The 14,936-nt window shown below is 45.8% G+C and overlaps 1 protein-coding gene across 1 annotated transcript; it reads right to left on the bottom strand.

Moving 5' to 3' along the window:
* Nucleotides 1-1,372: 1,372 nt before the first annotated feature.
* On the bottom strand, nucleotides 1,373-14,629 carry SASH3 (SAM and SH3 domain containing 3). Its single transcript, XM_039331036.1, has 8 exons — nucleotides 14,411-14,629; nucleotides 8,601-8,699; nucleotides 7,755-7,898; nucleotides 6,554-6,665; nucleotides 4,876-5,024; nucleotides 3,996-4,202; nucleotides 2,652-2,802; nucleotides 1,373-2,217 (listed from the first exon to the last, which is right to left on the bottom strand). Exons 1-8 carry the CDS (start codon nucleotides 14,465-14,467, stop codon nucleotides 2,033-2,035), a joined length of 1,104 nt encoding a protein of 367 aa, XP_039186970.1. The 5' UTR covers nucleotides 14,468-14,629; the 3' UTR covers nucleotides 1,373-2,032.
* Nucleotides 14,630-14,936: the final 307 nt, after the last annotated feature.

The following is a 14,936-nucleotide window of genomic DNA, read 5'->3' on the forward strand; positions in this document are numbered from 1 at the left end:
TACAGAAGCTCCCCTCTCTAGAGTGGGGAAAAAAAGGATGGCTAAATCTTTGAACCTAGTTCCCAAGAACGTCTGTGGAGATTCTCAGTCATCCAGCTCATGGTTGTCTCAAAGATGCTTTTTCAAAGGCAGCTGGACTTTCTTTGTTTTTCCTTGAAGATGTTTTGCTTCTCCTTCAAGAAGTTTCTTCGGAAGAACTGAAGAAACTTCTTGGATGTGAAGCGAAGCGTCTTCAAGGAAAAACAAAGTCCAAGTTGTCCTTGAAAAAGCGCCTTTGGGATTAGTGCCTGCTTCAGATGTGTAGAGAATCCCAGGAAAAACCATAACGAAAAATGGTTGGGAAGAGAATTGCGACGATTAACTTTCTCGCATCCCTGCTTGCCTCGGGACAGCCAATAATTGTGTCACAGAGCTACTGAGATTGGAGTCTGGCAAGGCTCCTGCCGTATTTTGGAATAATACCATCTGCCCTCCCCAGCTGGCTCAATGCCTTACAGAAATAGAAGCCGTTTCTATAATGGCTGCCATGATTGACAGGAGAGCTACTGTAATATGGTAGTCTGCGTGGCTTCCACACCCCGTTGTGGGAAAAACAACTCTTTTCCAGTGTGTCTGTCCATCCTTGTGTCAAGAACAGAAAGCGCTGCTGGTGCTTTCCCCTTGCTGCCGAACAAATCACCTCTTCCGTTTAAGATACCACTTTCCATGTTCTGTGATGGATTATTCCAGGGAGTGGGACAGTGGTAGCTGCTTAATATGTCCACCTCTGATTTCAATGAAGGTTTTGGAATTGGTGTGTTAAGTTTCGTTTGTGTGATTGTGGCCTCAGACGGCCCCTGCTGCTCACCTCCTTTCTGCAAGAGGCCTGACCACTCCTGCTTCTCTGCAAGAGTCAGTGTTCCCCTTAATTGCTTCTTTTTGTAAAGTACATAACTTTTGCAAATCAAGAAAAAAGCTGCGCTAAGCAGACCAGCCCTGTGTGCAGAGCACAAAACTAGGCAACGGATATATATCTCTTTTGCTGCCAGTTTTCAAGATCAGGTCTGCTTAACTTAACATTTAGTATTCTCCAAAACCTGTCTTTTGAGATCTTTGAATGTTTTTGGATGAAGCCTTGGGGCAATAAGCCACCAAAATGAACTAGCTGTACTTCATAGTAGAGTCCTGGGTCTAATGTGTCCCTTCCTTCCTTCCTTCCTTCCTTCCTTCCTTCCTTCCTTCCTTCCTTCCTTCCTTCCTTCCTTCCTTCCTTCCTTCCTTCCTTCCTTCCTTCCTTCCTTCCTTTTCTTTTCCTTTCCTTTCCTTTGGCAGCTGAGGAATATTTTACCTTTTAGTTTTTTCTGAAAATAATACAGACATACAGGGTCATCTCTACCCTCCAGAGATAAATGTGCTTTATTGAAAGATCTGTACCAGAGAATAGTGCTTGCCATTCCATAGAGTAAGCCAGTTTGGAAATTGCACCTACCTTGTTCTTCATTAGGATCTTGTCCTAAAGCTACAAAAACCTAGCTGTTTACAATAAAATAACTAGATATATTTGAAAAGAAGTAGAGCAGAAGCCTCCCCCCCTGCTCTTCCCGACTAAAGCTACAGGAGTTGGGACCCTCTTCTTCTTGATGGGATGATGGAAGAAGGCCAGAGGCTGCATTCAGAAGTTCGTTGTCCATCTTTGCGGCAGTATTTGGATTGTGCAGAGCTGTCGGGGGCAAGCAAACCCTCTTTGCACCCGAGAGAAGACTGGGCACATGGAGGCAGAGACGAGTTCCGTTGCTTCTCATGGTAAGCGCCTGCTCACTGCAGCCAAAACTCTGAAAGAGGAGCCTCTGTCATGCAACAGTCTTTGGTGCAGTAATCAGTGAGGATTCTGGATCCCAGCCTTCTCCTCATTTACCAGCCAGGACTTGGAGTTGTTATTCCTACTCAGCCTGAAGAGTTATTTGGGGGGACGGAACAGAGGCACGTTCCTGGAAAAACAGCTTGTACTGGCCAGCCAACTGGGTCTCAGGATGCAGAGAGAGGAGTCTTCCCCTCAGCCCAAACTGGTCAGAGAATGGGATGGCAGCCCCTCCTCAAGCTTCACGTCTTCTTCCCGCCCACTGTCCAAAGTTTCCGCCCCTTCAAAACAGCCAGAATCGCGGGGAACGTCTTCTTTGAGCTCTCCAGGAAAGAGCTGACCCTCCACGTTTCCTCCTTCCTCTTCAGCCTCACTGCTCGCTGGGAAGAGAGAAGCCCAGTTGTTAAACAGAAGACCGGACGGTGCTAAAAGTGGCAGGGGAAAGGGAAAAGGAGGGTCTTGCCTCACTTGTTCCTGAGTGAGAAAAGTTCCCATAACCCGGCTTGCGATGAGCGGGAGCTCGTGGTAAATGTTGGGACCACTAACCAAGTCTGCTGTGTAGCTTCCCTCTACGGAGGCAGGTTTACATGTCCCAGGAAACTACTCTTTCAAGATTTGCAACGGTCTGCCTCATCGTGCTCCAGTCCAATTTCTCAATTCGGTTTCATGTCACAATTGGTTTTTAATACCAAATGTGATAGGATTTCAAAGTGGGGCTTTTTGCACCCAGAACTGGTCTCACTTCAAGAACGGGGCCTGACAATGGAGGGGGAAGAAAGAAAGAAAGCTCTTTTGGAGGGTGAAGGACACCTACTGTCATAATCCAGCAGGAGATCTGCTGCTGTAAGCAGCTTGGTCCGATGCTGTGGGTCAGTGATGTTCAATTCATTCAGGTGGTTCTCTTGCAGCTCCTTGAAGTCCTCCACGGTCTGGTAACCGTTTAATAGCAGGGTAGAGGTGTGCTCCTGAATGAGGAGGGGGAAAAGACACAGTCCCATTGTAATACCTGTGATAAAGGTTACCTGACGGGGTGGGTGGGATTTGCTGTTATTGCTGTCCCTGTAATAGCAATAGCACTTAGACACAGTACTTTACAGCACTCTCTACGCAGTTTACAGAGTCAGCCTATCGCCTCCAACAATCTGGGTCCTCATTTGACCAAACTCGGAAGGATGGAAGGCTGAGTCAGCCTTGAGCTGGTCAGGATCGAACTGCTGGTGGTCGACAGAGTTATGGGAAGAAGGAAGGAAGGAAGGAAGGAAGGAAGGAAGGAAGGAAGGAAGGAAGGAAGGGCACGCACTAGCAATGGTGCTTAGACTTATATACCGCTTCACAGTTCTTTACAGCCCCCTCTTTGCAGTTTACAGAGTCATCAATTTGCCCCCAACAATCTGGGTCTTCATTTTACCGGCCTTGGAAAGATGGAAAGCTCAGTCAACCTTGATTCTAACCTTCCAAAGCAGTTTAAAAAAAACCAACAACAGTTATGGTTTAATCAACTCCAGATGCAAATTGGGACTTCTTTATCTTTTAAGATATCAAGTCTAATATTTTTGGAGAGGGCGTTGAAGAAAAAAAACAAAACAAGGCAAGCATCTGTATTTAGAGAGTCGGCATAGCTAAAGAAATAGTTTCTCTCTTGTGTGAAAGATTTACGAATGATTTGCCCTACTGCTCATTGCAGTATCTACAAATGGGGATCCACGTGTTTTCTGCCATGTCTCAAAATGAAACGGGGGAGCTCAAAACACGGGTGAGGTCCACGCCTCTGCCCTTCAGTTCCCTTTTAATATTACAATAGATGTTCAGAGAATGGTCCAATGCCATTTCCTGTTTATAAAGTAGAGTCCGGCTAGGCACGCCATCTGGGTGTTGAAGCTGGTGAGTAACACACTGTGTGATGCATTTGAGGCAGGAGGATGCTGGCAATTTCCTCACCCAGCTCAAATCTAGAATTCATTTAACCCTGCTGCCTCTGTATATTGGCCTTGGCTGCCCTAGTCCACCAAGTCTGGCCATCACCCTCTAGTCCAGGGGTGGGGAACCATGGCTCTTTTATGACTTGTGGACTTCAACTCCCAGAATTCTGGGAGTTGAAGTCTACAAGTCTTAAAATTTGCCAAGTTTGAAGACCACTGTGTTAGAGCAACGTTCTCACCTCAAGATTCATCCGTTGCAGCAGCTCTTGCAAGGTCTTGGGCTTAGGCCTTTTGCTCCTGTGCCGTGAATAGGTCTTCGTAGCCAAGACGGGCTCTTCCGGGATGATGCTGACGTAGATGAATTTGAAGGAGCCCACTTTGTCGTTCAGAAGGCCAGTCCAGGTGCCAACGGGAGGCTTTGCAATGATGTGGATGATGTCCCCTTTCTGTGACAAATGCCATATTGTTAACGTCTTTCAATCAGATCCTGTTGTATTTTCACATACTACTTAGCACGATCGTGGTTCGTTCTGCATGTCACAATGGGCTAGGTTTGCACAACACGCCATGCCCTAAAGCTGTGGTTTACAAGCTTGATTCATGCAGCACAGGAAACCCAAATCAAAACACGCTACGGGTTCGTATGACGCTTATTCCTAAGAAAAAAAGCCGCACATTTCCAAAAACATATTGTGTTGCAATGTTGACGTCTGGAGAGTGGCAGTGAGCATCAAAAGAGAACTTGAAAAAGGTAACAACGGATCTAATCTTCCGATAGCTATTTCTGTACAATATATTGGATATGTACATATCAATATATTGCACAGATTTTCTTAATAAAATCGGAGCAATATTTTATAGCATGGGTGTCCAATCTTGGCAACTTTTAAGACCTGTGGACTTCAGCTCTCAGAATTCCAGCTGGCGAATTCTGAGATTTGAAGTCCACAAGTCTTAAAGGTGTCAAGGTTGGACACACTTGTTTGATAGGAAATGAAATTGAATCTCTCAAATGACCACCAAAAACACTTATTAACCCCAATATTCTAAGTCACAGAATCGGTCCCTGATACCCAAAAGGTTGGGGACCCCTGCCCTAGAGAAATGCAAAGCACCCACCTGGAGTTTCAGAGAGTCCTTATCGTAAGGGCTGGGAATAAAATCTGTGTGAACTTTGGCTTTCCCGCAAAAGGGGCCGTTGTATGGGGTGGAGATGATCTCTTCCATGGTGCAGAGGCTGCTCGGAGTGGGACTGAACAATTCCCTTTCTAGAGGGGGACAAGAGCCAGGAGAAAGAAACATGAACTGACTCAATTTCAGCTTAGAGACACAGTTTAATACAGTTAGTCCTCGACTTAAGTGACCTGTGCAAAGTTACAACGTCCCTGGAAAAAAGTGACGTATGACCATTTTTCACGCTTACGACCGTTGCAGCCTCCCCGTGGTCACAGGATCAAAATCCAGAGAGTTGGCAACTGACTAATTTATGACGGTTGCGGTGTGTCCCAGGATCACGTGATCACCTTTTGTGACTTTTTGACAGGCAAAGTCACTGAGGAAGCCAGCTACACTTAACAGCTGTGTTACCAACTTAACAACCACAGGGATTTGCTTAACAGCCGTGGCAAAAAAGGTTGAAAAATGGGGGGGGACTCATTTAACAAATGTGTCACTTAGCAACATAAATTTTGGCCTCAGTTGCGGTCGTAAGTCAAGGACTATATACTGAGTTAGGGTGAGTCTCCATCCTGCAAACCAACAGAATCGTCGTTCAGCACAGGCAAGTCTAAGCTTTTCGAACAGAAGCTTAGTTTTCAAAACACAGGAAGTTAACATTTGCGCTACCTTCTATATTTGACGAACCCTCTCTGTGGAACATTATGTCTGCTTCTGGACAGGGTAAAACCAGAACAGGTTTAGGAAAGGACCATCAGAGGCTAGAAACTAAATCTGAAGACAAGAAGAGAGCTGGGATGGCTTAATCTTGAGAAGGAGAGAGGAGCAGATAGATCTGTTCAGATGGTTGAAGAGTGTCCAGGCTTCTCTTATGGGCCCCGACTGCAGGACACAGAATAATGGATGCTGCTGCAGGAAGGCAGATCCTTACCGAACGAGAGCATCTGTTCTTACGCACAGCGTGAGCATGTAGCGGACTACCCAAGAGACGGTGGGCCCCTCTTTGTGGAATAGATTCACGTTCAGACTAGACAGTCTTCGGCTTTGAACTGGATTCCTGCGTGAAGCAGGTGGTTGGATTCAGTTGCAACTGCTCTGTTCTCCTCTACGCTCTGACTTTCTGCCTGGTTGGGAATGCAGTCACTGGCACAGCTGGCCATTTTTTTAAAAAATAAAAACGGTCAGATCAAGTGAAGGAACTGGATGGGAGACCACCAGAAACTCCTCTGGGTTATAGGGGAGACGCAGAAGTGGCAACACACCTCCCAAAGAAGCTTGTGGCCAACGAAACGTCCCCAGCAAGGCTTCAAGGAGTCTTCAGAGCCGAGTTCAACTTATAGGAATCTCTTACCTGCCTTTACTCACGAAATATTTGCTCCCGGAAATTAAAAGGTGCTCAAGTGCCAGAGAAGCACAGAACTTCCTCTGCAATGTTTAGTTGTTTTTTGTAAAAAAAAAAAAAAAAAAAAAAAGAAGAAGAAGGAGGAGGAGGAGGTCTCCTTTGGAATAGACCGCTCCCCCATCCCCCTTTGGTACTGGTATAGTCTAACCCCAGTTTTACCACTTCCATGCGCAGTAGGCTTTCAGTCAAGGCTGCATTGAAACTAGGCGAGCCATTTACCGTTGGGGGCACCGGGGCCGTTAGTCTCCTGGGTTGTGACTGGAAAGATGGGAAGGTCCTCGTCAACAGGGCTGTAGGCTGGAGACGCAGGAGTCTCGGATTCATCGTGTCCCTGCAAGAGGAACGGGAAACCATGGAGAACTCTTTCTTCCCAAGACAGAAGCATAGTTGGCCACAGTTGCTAAGTCTGACCCTTGCTCCCTTTGAAGGCCATCCCTCCATGAAGCCCAGGCATGCTTTTTGGGAAAGAGGAAGAGCATGTTGCACACGCAGGCTGTTTAAAAAGAAGGAACTACACACATTTCACACTCCACAGGTCAACAGGTTGCTCTAAAGCAGTTCTTCTCAACCTTGGCGGCTTGAAGATGGGTGGACTTGAACTCCCAGAATTCCCCAGCCAGCATTGCTGGCTGGGTAATTCTGGGAGTTGAAGTCCACTCATCTTCAAGCCGCCATGGTGGAGAAGCACTGCTCTAAAGGGTTGGGGAGCAACCTCCTTGTCAAGGTATCTTCCTGGAAGCTCCCCATTAATCGTTTGCAGCACAATAATTGATTCTCATGCTCTTCTGAGATCTGCTCTCCTACGGACCGGCCAAATTATCGACCGGCTGCGCTTGGCACGGGAGAGGAATAGGGAGATTTGGGGATCGGAGACCGGACCATGACACAAAACAAAAGGAATGGAGGGAGATTTCATTTCATTTAACCACCGTTAAATTTATTTTTGGCTAAAAAAGAAAAGAGAAAAAGGCATGTTCCTGCTGCGGTTGGGTGCAGATGGGTTCAGTATACGACGAGTAGCTACAGAAGTTAGCAACTTTGGTTTGGTTACCTGCGGAAGAGCTCACAAATAGATCCTGCAAGTCTTTGCTGTTGCATGCTCTCTTTTTTTTCTGCTTTCTCAAAACCACACAGAGAAGGAAGTTGTGTGTGTGTGTGTGTGTGTGTGTGTATATGAGAGAAAGACAGAAAGGGAAAAAGCATTTAAATAGGCTTAGAGCAGGGGTTCTCAACCTTGGCAACTTTAAGACTTGTGGACTTCAACTCCCAGAATTCCTCAGCCAGCAAAGCTTAGAGGAAGAAGTTAAATGCTAGGCAATGGTGAGAGAGTTAAGACTTTTTGGAAGGAGGCATCTTATACAACTCTCTTGCACAAACACATGAAGACACGGCGTGGAGCAGAGACGGTCTCTTCTCTCACCTGATCGACCAAGGCTTTAGCCACGGCCTTGCCCGTCTTCCGGTTCATGGTGCGGGAAATGGCGGCTCTCCATCGCTTGCTCAGCTTTGAGCGTCCCTCATCATCTGGGCTAGGTGGCGGATTGGGCTGCTTGCCTTCAGGAACCTGTAGAGAGAGACAGGGACCTTGTGCTTTCCAGGAAGGGAGAAGACGACTCCTTGTTGGTCTGGGATCGGGTGAATTGAGTTCGGGAATGGACCTTCCTAGCTTGGGACACTGGTTTTGCACTCCATATCGGATGAACTCTGCCTTTCAGAAAACAAACCATTTCTCTGCCCCACCAGTGCACCACAACTATGGGTAGTCCTCAATTTACGACCACTTGTTTAACCATCGTTTGAACTTAAGATGAGGTTGGGAAGAAGTGACTTACGACTTACCACATGCAGTCATGTGGTGAAAACATTTGGATGCTTGGCAACATGTGTTTACCACAGTTGCGGCATCCCAGGGTCACGTGATCGTCATTGGTGATCTACTCAACTGACTTCCAATAAGCAAAGTCAAGGGGGAAGGGGAGAAACCAGATTTATTTCACAATTGCGTGATTGGCTTAATGAGTGGGGCAAAAAAGTCATAAAACTGGGCGCAGTTATCGCTTAGCAACCACATCACTTAGGGATGGAAGATCCCAGTCCTAGTTGCATGTTGAGGACTCCCTGTAAGGTTATTTGGGAAGGATTGTCCACTGATAATAGAGGGATTTGAGCCAAGATTAGTGGCCAAGGGGACAATGAAAGGGCAACAGAAGCTGTCCTTGAAAGGGCAACAGAGAGGGTCCCAAGTTTGGGGGGATGGGGGTGTTACCTCTTCCTCTTCAAGGCTGAATGCCTTGGTGTTCGCCAGCGGGGAACTGGGTTTCGATTTGGCGAAATCCTTGAAACTGCTGGACCGCTGCAGTGACAGCTGTGGGGAGAAGGCAGAGACGCTCAGGAACAGCACAGATTGCAGAGCAAAGAAAGCCCACGGGCCTTGGGAATCTTGCAGCCCTCTCCATTTTTTTTTCTTTTTCTTTTATTTTGTTTACATAGCCACCCATCTCACGTCTGTGACTCTGGGCAGCTTACGGTGCTCTCTCGGTTAGAGATGGAGCTACAGCCAGAAGTGCATGGGGTCGCCAAGAGACCATTGTTCTTTTGCCTTCTCCATCCCTTGGTGCCTCTTACACGTGTGCACAGATGTGGACCCTCCCCCAGAAGAGGAAGCAGGCGATCCATGAGCTGGATGATGCAGATGGGTTAAGTTCTACTTCCCATCTCCGTTTCCTCCACATCGGTTTCCCACCTCCCCAGTCCTCTGGTGGGACATGCCACTTTTCAGATTGGGACACGGTTCTGTTCTCTGGTGTACCTGCCTGCCTGCCGGCCGATGGAAAAAGGATGATGATAATGAAAAACAGGTTAAACCCCTGGCCTGGAGCAAGAGAGGATTTTGACAGAGATGGGATGGTGGAATTATGACTCAGTATCAGAGAAGGAAGTAAGACTTCTTAGGAAGGGTGAACTCTAGGAGATCGTTCATTCAAAAGTCAATGTGGTGTGGTGGTTAAAGTGCTGGGATAGGAAGTCAGGAGACTTGGGGGTCAGGGCCACTCTCTACCCCAGAAACTCACTGGGTGATCCTGGACCATTTTTCAGCTCAAACTATTGCAAGGGACTAAGGAGAAAACATGGAAGAGAGATCACTAAACAGATTCCCTTGCTCCTGAATGAAAGGCAGAATAACAGAATAACAGAGTTGGAAGGGGCCTTGGAGGTCATCTAGTCCAACCCCTGCTCAGGCAAAAAACCCTATACCATTTCAGACAAATGGTTGTCCAGTCTCTTCTTAAAAACCTCCAGTGTTAGAGCACCCACAATATCTGGAGGCAAGTCATTCCACTGATTAATTGTTCCAACTGTCAGGAAATTTCTCCTTAATTCTAGTTTTCTCCTTGATTTGTTTCCATCCGTTGCTTCTTGTCCAGCCTTCAGGTGCCTTGCTGAATAGCTTGACTCCCTCTTCTTTGTGACAGTCCCTTAGATATTGTTGTTGTTAGTTGCGAAGTCGTGTCCGACCCATCGCAACCCCATGGACAAAGTTCCTCCAGGCCTTCCTGTCCTCTACCATCTTCTGGAGTCCCTTTAAGCTCACGCCTCCAGCTTCAGTGACTCCATCCAGCCACCTCATTCTCTGTCATCCCCTTCTTCTCTTGCCCTCCATCTTTCCCAGCATCAGGCTCTTCTCTATCATGTCAACCTAGTCCTTCTTTTAATTAAACTAGACCCACCCAATTTCCGCAGCCGTTCTTTGTATGTTTTAAGCCTCCAGTCCCCTGGTCATCTTGGTTGCTCTTCTCTGCACTCTTTCTGGAGTCTCAACATCTTTTTTATATCGCAGTGATCAAAACTGGCAGGATGGCAATCTCCTACATACTTACATTAAGGGAAAAGCTTCTGATGCTGTTTCTTCCCAAGATCAAATCTGGGACTTCAAATAGCCTCTTGCCTCTGCCTACCATTTCTGTTTTTTGCAGTCTCATTAAAAGGTGGGGTTTTTTTTTATGCTTGTGTATTCCTATCTCCCTGGATGCTCAAAGAATGAAATCAAGAGTAGAATTTGTCTTGGGCTACCTCTACACATGTGTATAGGAGGGACAACTTGTTAGCTTGTCGGTACTGCTCACTTCTGAAGAACTGGGTTGTTTGGATGCTTCTAAGTTGATCTAGCCATGTTCTGACTGACTGCCCCTCCTCCCTTTATCTGAAGCTCTTTCTCTCTTTTTTTGCAGAGTGGCTCAGAATTGACATGTAGATCAATACCGTGCAGAGGAAGTGGGTTAGCATAGGCGACCAACAACTGCACTTTCCAGAATTCAAACACCTGGCAGAGTAGCAAAAAGCAGCTACAGGGTAAGGGTGGGTTGATTTCTGTTTTTTTTTTTTTTTAAAAAAGGGGGAGCTGCAGAAACGCAGTTTGTACCAAAAGCCAATTTGGTCTAGTGATTCAGGCACCAAACTAGAAACTGGGAGACAGTGAGTTCTAGTTCTGTTTTGGGTACAAAGCCAGATGGGAGTGACCTGGGGACAGTCCTTTTCTCTCAGCCTTAGGAAGGAGACAAGGGCAAACCACTTCCGAAGCCTTGCCAAGAAAACTGAGGACTAATCCAGGGAGGAGGAGGAGGAGGAGGAGGAGGAGGAGGAGGAGGAGGAAGGAGGAGGAGGAGAAGAAGAAGAAGAAGAAGAAGAAGAAGAAGAAGAAGAAGAAGAAGAAGAAGAAGAAGAAGAAGAAGGAGGAGGAGGAGGAGAAGAAAGAAGAAGAAGAAAATAAGAAGAAGAAGAAGAAGAAAAAGAAGAAGAGAAGAAGAAGAAGAAGAAGAAGAAGAAGAAGAAGAAGAAGAAGAAGAAGAAGAAGAAGAAGAAGAAGAAGAAGAAGAAGAAGAAGAAGAAGAGACAACTACTGGTGAATCACATCTAGTCATCTAGTCACTGGTCTCTTGTTTGCCTTCAGACCCAAATTTCTGAAAATGTTCTCCAAGGGAGGAAGATCTACAGATCTCATAGGCAGAGTCTCCCTATGTTTATTTATACAGTGCATAGTGCAGAAGGAGAAGGAGAAGAAAAAACACATGCACATGCCAACCAAGGCATGCCCACTTTTGGATATCCCTGGAAAGCCACGTGCTCAAAGCCCAGAAACCCAAAAACGTGCCTCCGTGCATAAGGGTGAGTCCAGGATGCTGAGGTGGAACAGGCAACTACAGGATGCTGAGATGTAACCTTAGTTCCAGATTCAGAGACACGCATGCAAATAATTAGTTAGCAAGAACTAAATGAGAAATCAGTCTTCTTCCTTGGAAGAGCAGACACCACAGACCATTGACCCAAATATACACTAACCTTTTGTGGCAGCACCAACCACATTTCTGGAAGCCCCTTACATTGCGGAAGGGGGGACCCTGTATTTGGCAAACCTGTGTGCTTTGCAACGCTCATTCCCAAAGTGTATAGCTGCTATTTTCTGAGGAATCCAGGGGCTATTTAAAGACTCCCAGATTGCAAGTTGTTGCTTGTTAGGCATGAAGTAGATTGAAATGGATGCCTTCCCTGAAACTAACCTGTTCTCAAGCTGGTTTTGCGTTGACATTAAGCTCATCTCTTCATATTGTAGAGAATTGGGATCCAGGAAAGAAGGGAGGAAATGAAGAGAAATGATAAAAGGAGGTATTTTTAAAAAGGAGATTTTAAGGAAGACCCAACCAGCAAGAAAACTTGCTTCTTTCAGCCCTTCATCCTTATTTTTAAAAATAAAGGTTCATAGGTGCTTGCTAAGCTCATGTGTATCACACTAAGCCAGTGGTTCTCAACCTGTGGGTCGGGACCCCATTTGGGGTCGAACGACCATTTTACGGGGGTCGCCAAACAATGCAGTCCACCATTTTTTCCCCCTTTTCCTTAGCTGTGCTACTCCCTTTTATTCTATTGGCTTTTGAAAGCCAATAGAATAGACTCTCTTGAATAGAGTCTAATTCTATTGGCTTTCAAAAGCCAATAGGAATTGTCCAGGCTGTCTCTGCCCTGCTGAGCCTGCCAAAAGTCCCATTCTGCAAACGGTGCTGCACCAGTTGAGTAGTTCTCGACTTACGACCAGTTGGGGGTTGCGGCATTAAAAAGATTGAGAACCACTGCATTAAGCCATTGTTTACTTAAGCCTACCTTATTTAAACCAAAACTGATTGAGTCCATACAACCTTCTACCTAAACCAGGGTTTACAAACAATAGCTGACTTTACAGAGTAAGCAGAGTAAGCTAAACCATGACCAAAGAGGTCACATTGAATGACTCAGTCTAACAGCATAACAGAGTTGGATGGGACCTTGGAGGTCTTCTAGTCCAACCCCCTGCTCAAGCAGGAAACCCTATACCATTTCAGACAAATGGTTGTCCAATCTCTTCTTAAAGATAATCTACATTATTCTCACATTCTGGTGGGAAGTTGCTTCCCAGGGAGCATCCTTGTGTATCATCTTAAAACAGCAACAAAAGTAGATTTCTCTGGAAATACAGAGGTACCTTGGTACTCAACTGCTTTGAAACTCATTGAATTTTGTCCTGGTACTCATTGTTTGTTTGGTATTCAACACACAACTTATAAACTTTGAACACGAAAGAACTCTGGGGTGTCTTTTGGCTACTGGAATGGAGTATAGCTCATAATTCCTCTCTACCTGAATCTGAAATGTGTAATTTTGATAGTATGTCTTTCAGACGCTACCAGCATGACTTCTGTGCTTGTATAAAATCTGAGAGTCAAGAATAGCACCGTGCAGAAAAAATATCCTGCTTTTTTTCTCCTCCTGAGTAATACACATTCAATCTGATGAAAGAGGATCCTTTGCTTTTCTATTTTTTTTTTTTAAAGAAGAGGATTTTGGGAAATTCTCCTAAGAGGAGCAGGTGTTTCTGCATTTTAGTGTGCAAAGAATAAGTGTGAATGCCTTGTCTCTCTTTGTACAATCAACTCTCCAATGATCTAGGGCAGTGGCTCACAACTTTTTCTATAGCCCGCACCCCTAGAACGCTTTTGATACATTCTCGTACCCTTTACAAAAGTTCAAAATGACGAATTATGCATATATACTATAATTTTGAAACTTCTAAATCCAGGTTTTTGCACCCCCTAGAATATTGTCCTGCACCCCCAGTTGGGAACCCCTGATCTAGGGCCACCTTGACTTCCCTCACTTTAATCTCAAGGAAGGAAGAAAACTTTTTCCAACTGGGAAATGAGGGCAGCCAGGGAGACTGTAGAGAGATGGAATGTTGTGTTACAGAAACAACACAACTGATAAAAGAAGGAAGAAAGGAAGAAAGAAATAGAAGAAGAAAGAAAAAAGGGAAGGAAGAAAGAGAAGAAAGAAAGAAAGAAAGAAAGAAAGAAAGAAAGAAAGAAAGAAAGAAAGAAGTCAAAAGTCAGATACAGCACAGATAAAGTATCCTTATGATTTGGGAGTAGATCGTTGTTTGCTCTAGCAATAGATTCTGATGGATTACTGGAATACTCCTGATGTTAAAAACAATCTCACTACCCGGAGACTTATTTGAGTGCTGCTGTTATCACAGAACTTGTTCTGGCAGGAGAAAGCAACACAGCCAAACCACATCCAAGGACTCTTATTCAAAACGGTTCACTTATCCAGGCAGTTACAACACTCGTCTCTCCCTCTCCGGAGTGCAACTCACTCCTTGCATGCTCCTTTTCATTCGTGTGACCCACCACCTTTACTGCTTCTTCTGCAAGAGCTCCTGAGTGGTTGTGATGGTTTCCCTGATGGAGTAGACCTCCACTCCACGTGAATAGATGAAGAAGAGACACAGTGTACAAAACATGGAGGGGGAAAATTGTATGGATGTCTCTATAGGGTCAGGGCTCAATTCCCTATATGGGCTGTTGAATTCTTAACTTGACACCAACCATCCGGATCCAGATTCCTACAAACTCTACGTTTGAAGGGTTGACACCCAAGGTAGGGAATCCATGCTACCTTCTAGACTTCTTCATTGCCCTGCAGTCCCTTTCAGTGGGTCTGCCGGCCAGTTACCTTGCAAGGGCTTAAGACAGACCTCCCTCCACTCACCTTCCTCTTTTGGACTGGGTCCTTCTCGCTGGCATTGGATGGCTTCCGACGCAGCATGGTGCCACTTCCAAAGTGCCTCAATTCATTGATGGGCAATGCAGGAGGATGCCAGAGATAGCAGAGGAGCACGAGAAGCCCAGAGGCCAGGAAATGGGCAGGAAATCAGTGCATCACATGCACCTCCTTTCCCAGCAGTTGGGCCTCTGCGAGAGACGAAAGCGAGACCCAGCCCTGCGCTTGCACATTTTAAACAGGAAGGAAGTGGCAACCTGACGTTCATGAGGACTGGCCTCGCCTGAAGCTACAGAAATGATAGATGACTTTGGGAGGAAGGGAAGGACAAGTGTTGTGGGACACCTTTTCTTTTTAAGACTTGTGGCTCTCAAACTCCCAGAATTCCCTAGCCAGCATGACTGGCTGGGGAATTCTGAGAATTGAAGTCCACAGCCTTTGAAGTTGCCAAGGTTGGACAACTCTAATATAGAACAAGGCTGAGCACTTTGGTTTTGCTAAGATTGGCAGAACT

Source organism: Crotalus tigris, unplaced genomic scaffold (assembly GCF_016545835.1).
Source record: "Crotalus tigris isolate CLP2741 ecotype Arizona unplaced genomic scaffold, ASM1654583v1 scf7180000017622.5263843, whole genome shotgun sequence".
NCBI lineage: Eukaryota > Metazoa > Chordata > Lepidosauria > Squamata > Viperidae > Crotalus > Crotalus tigris.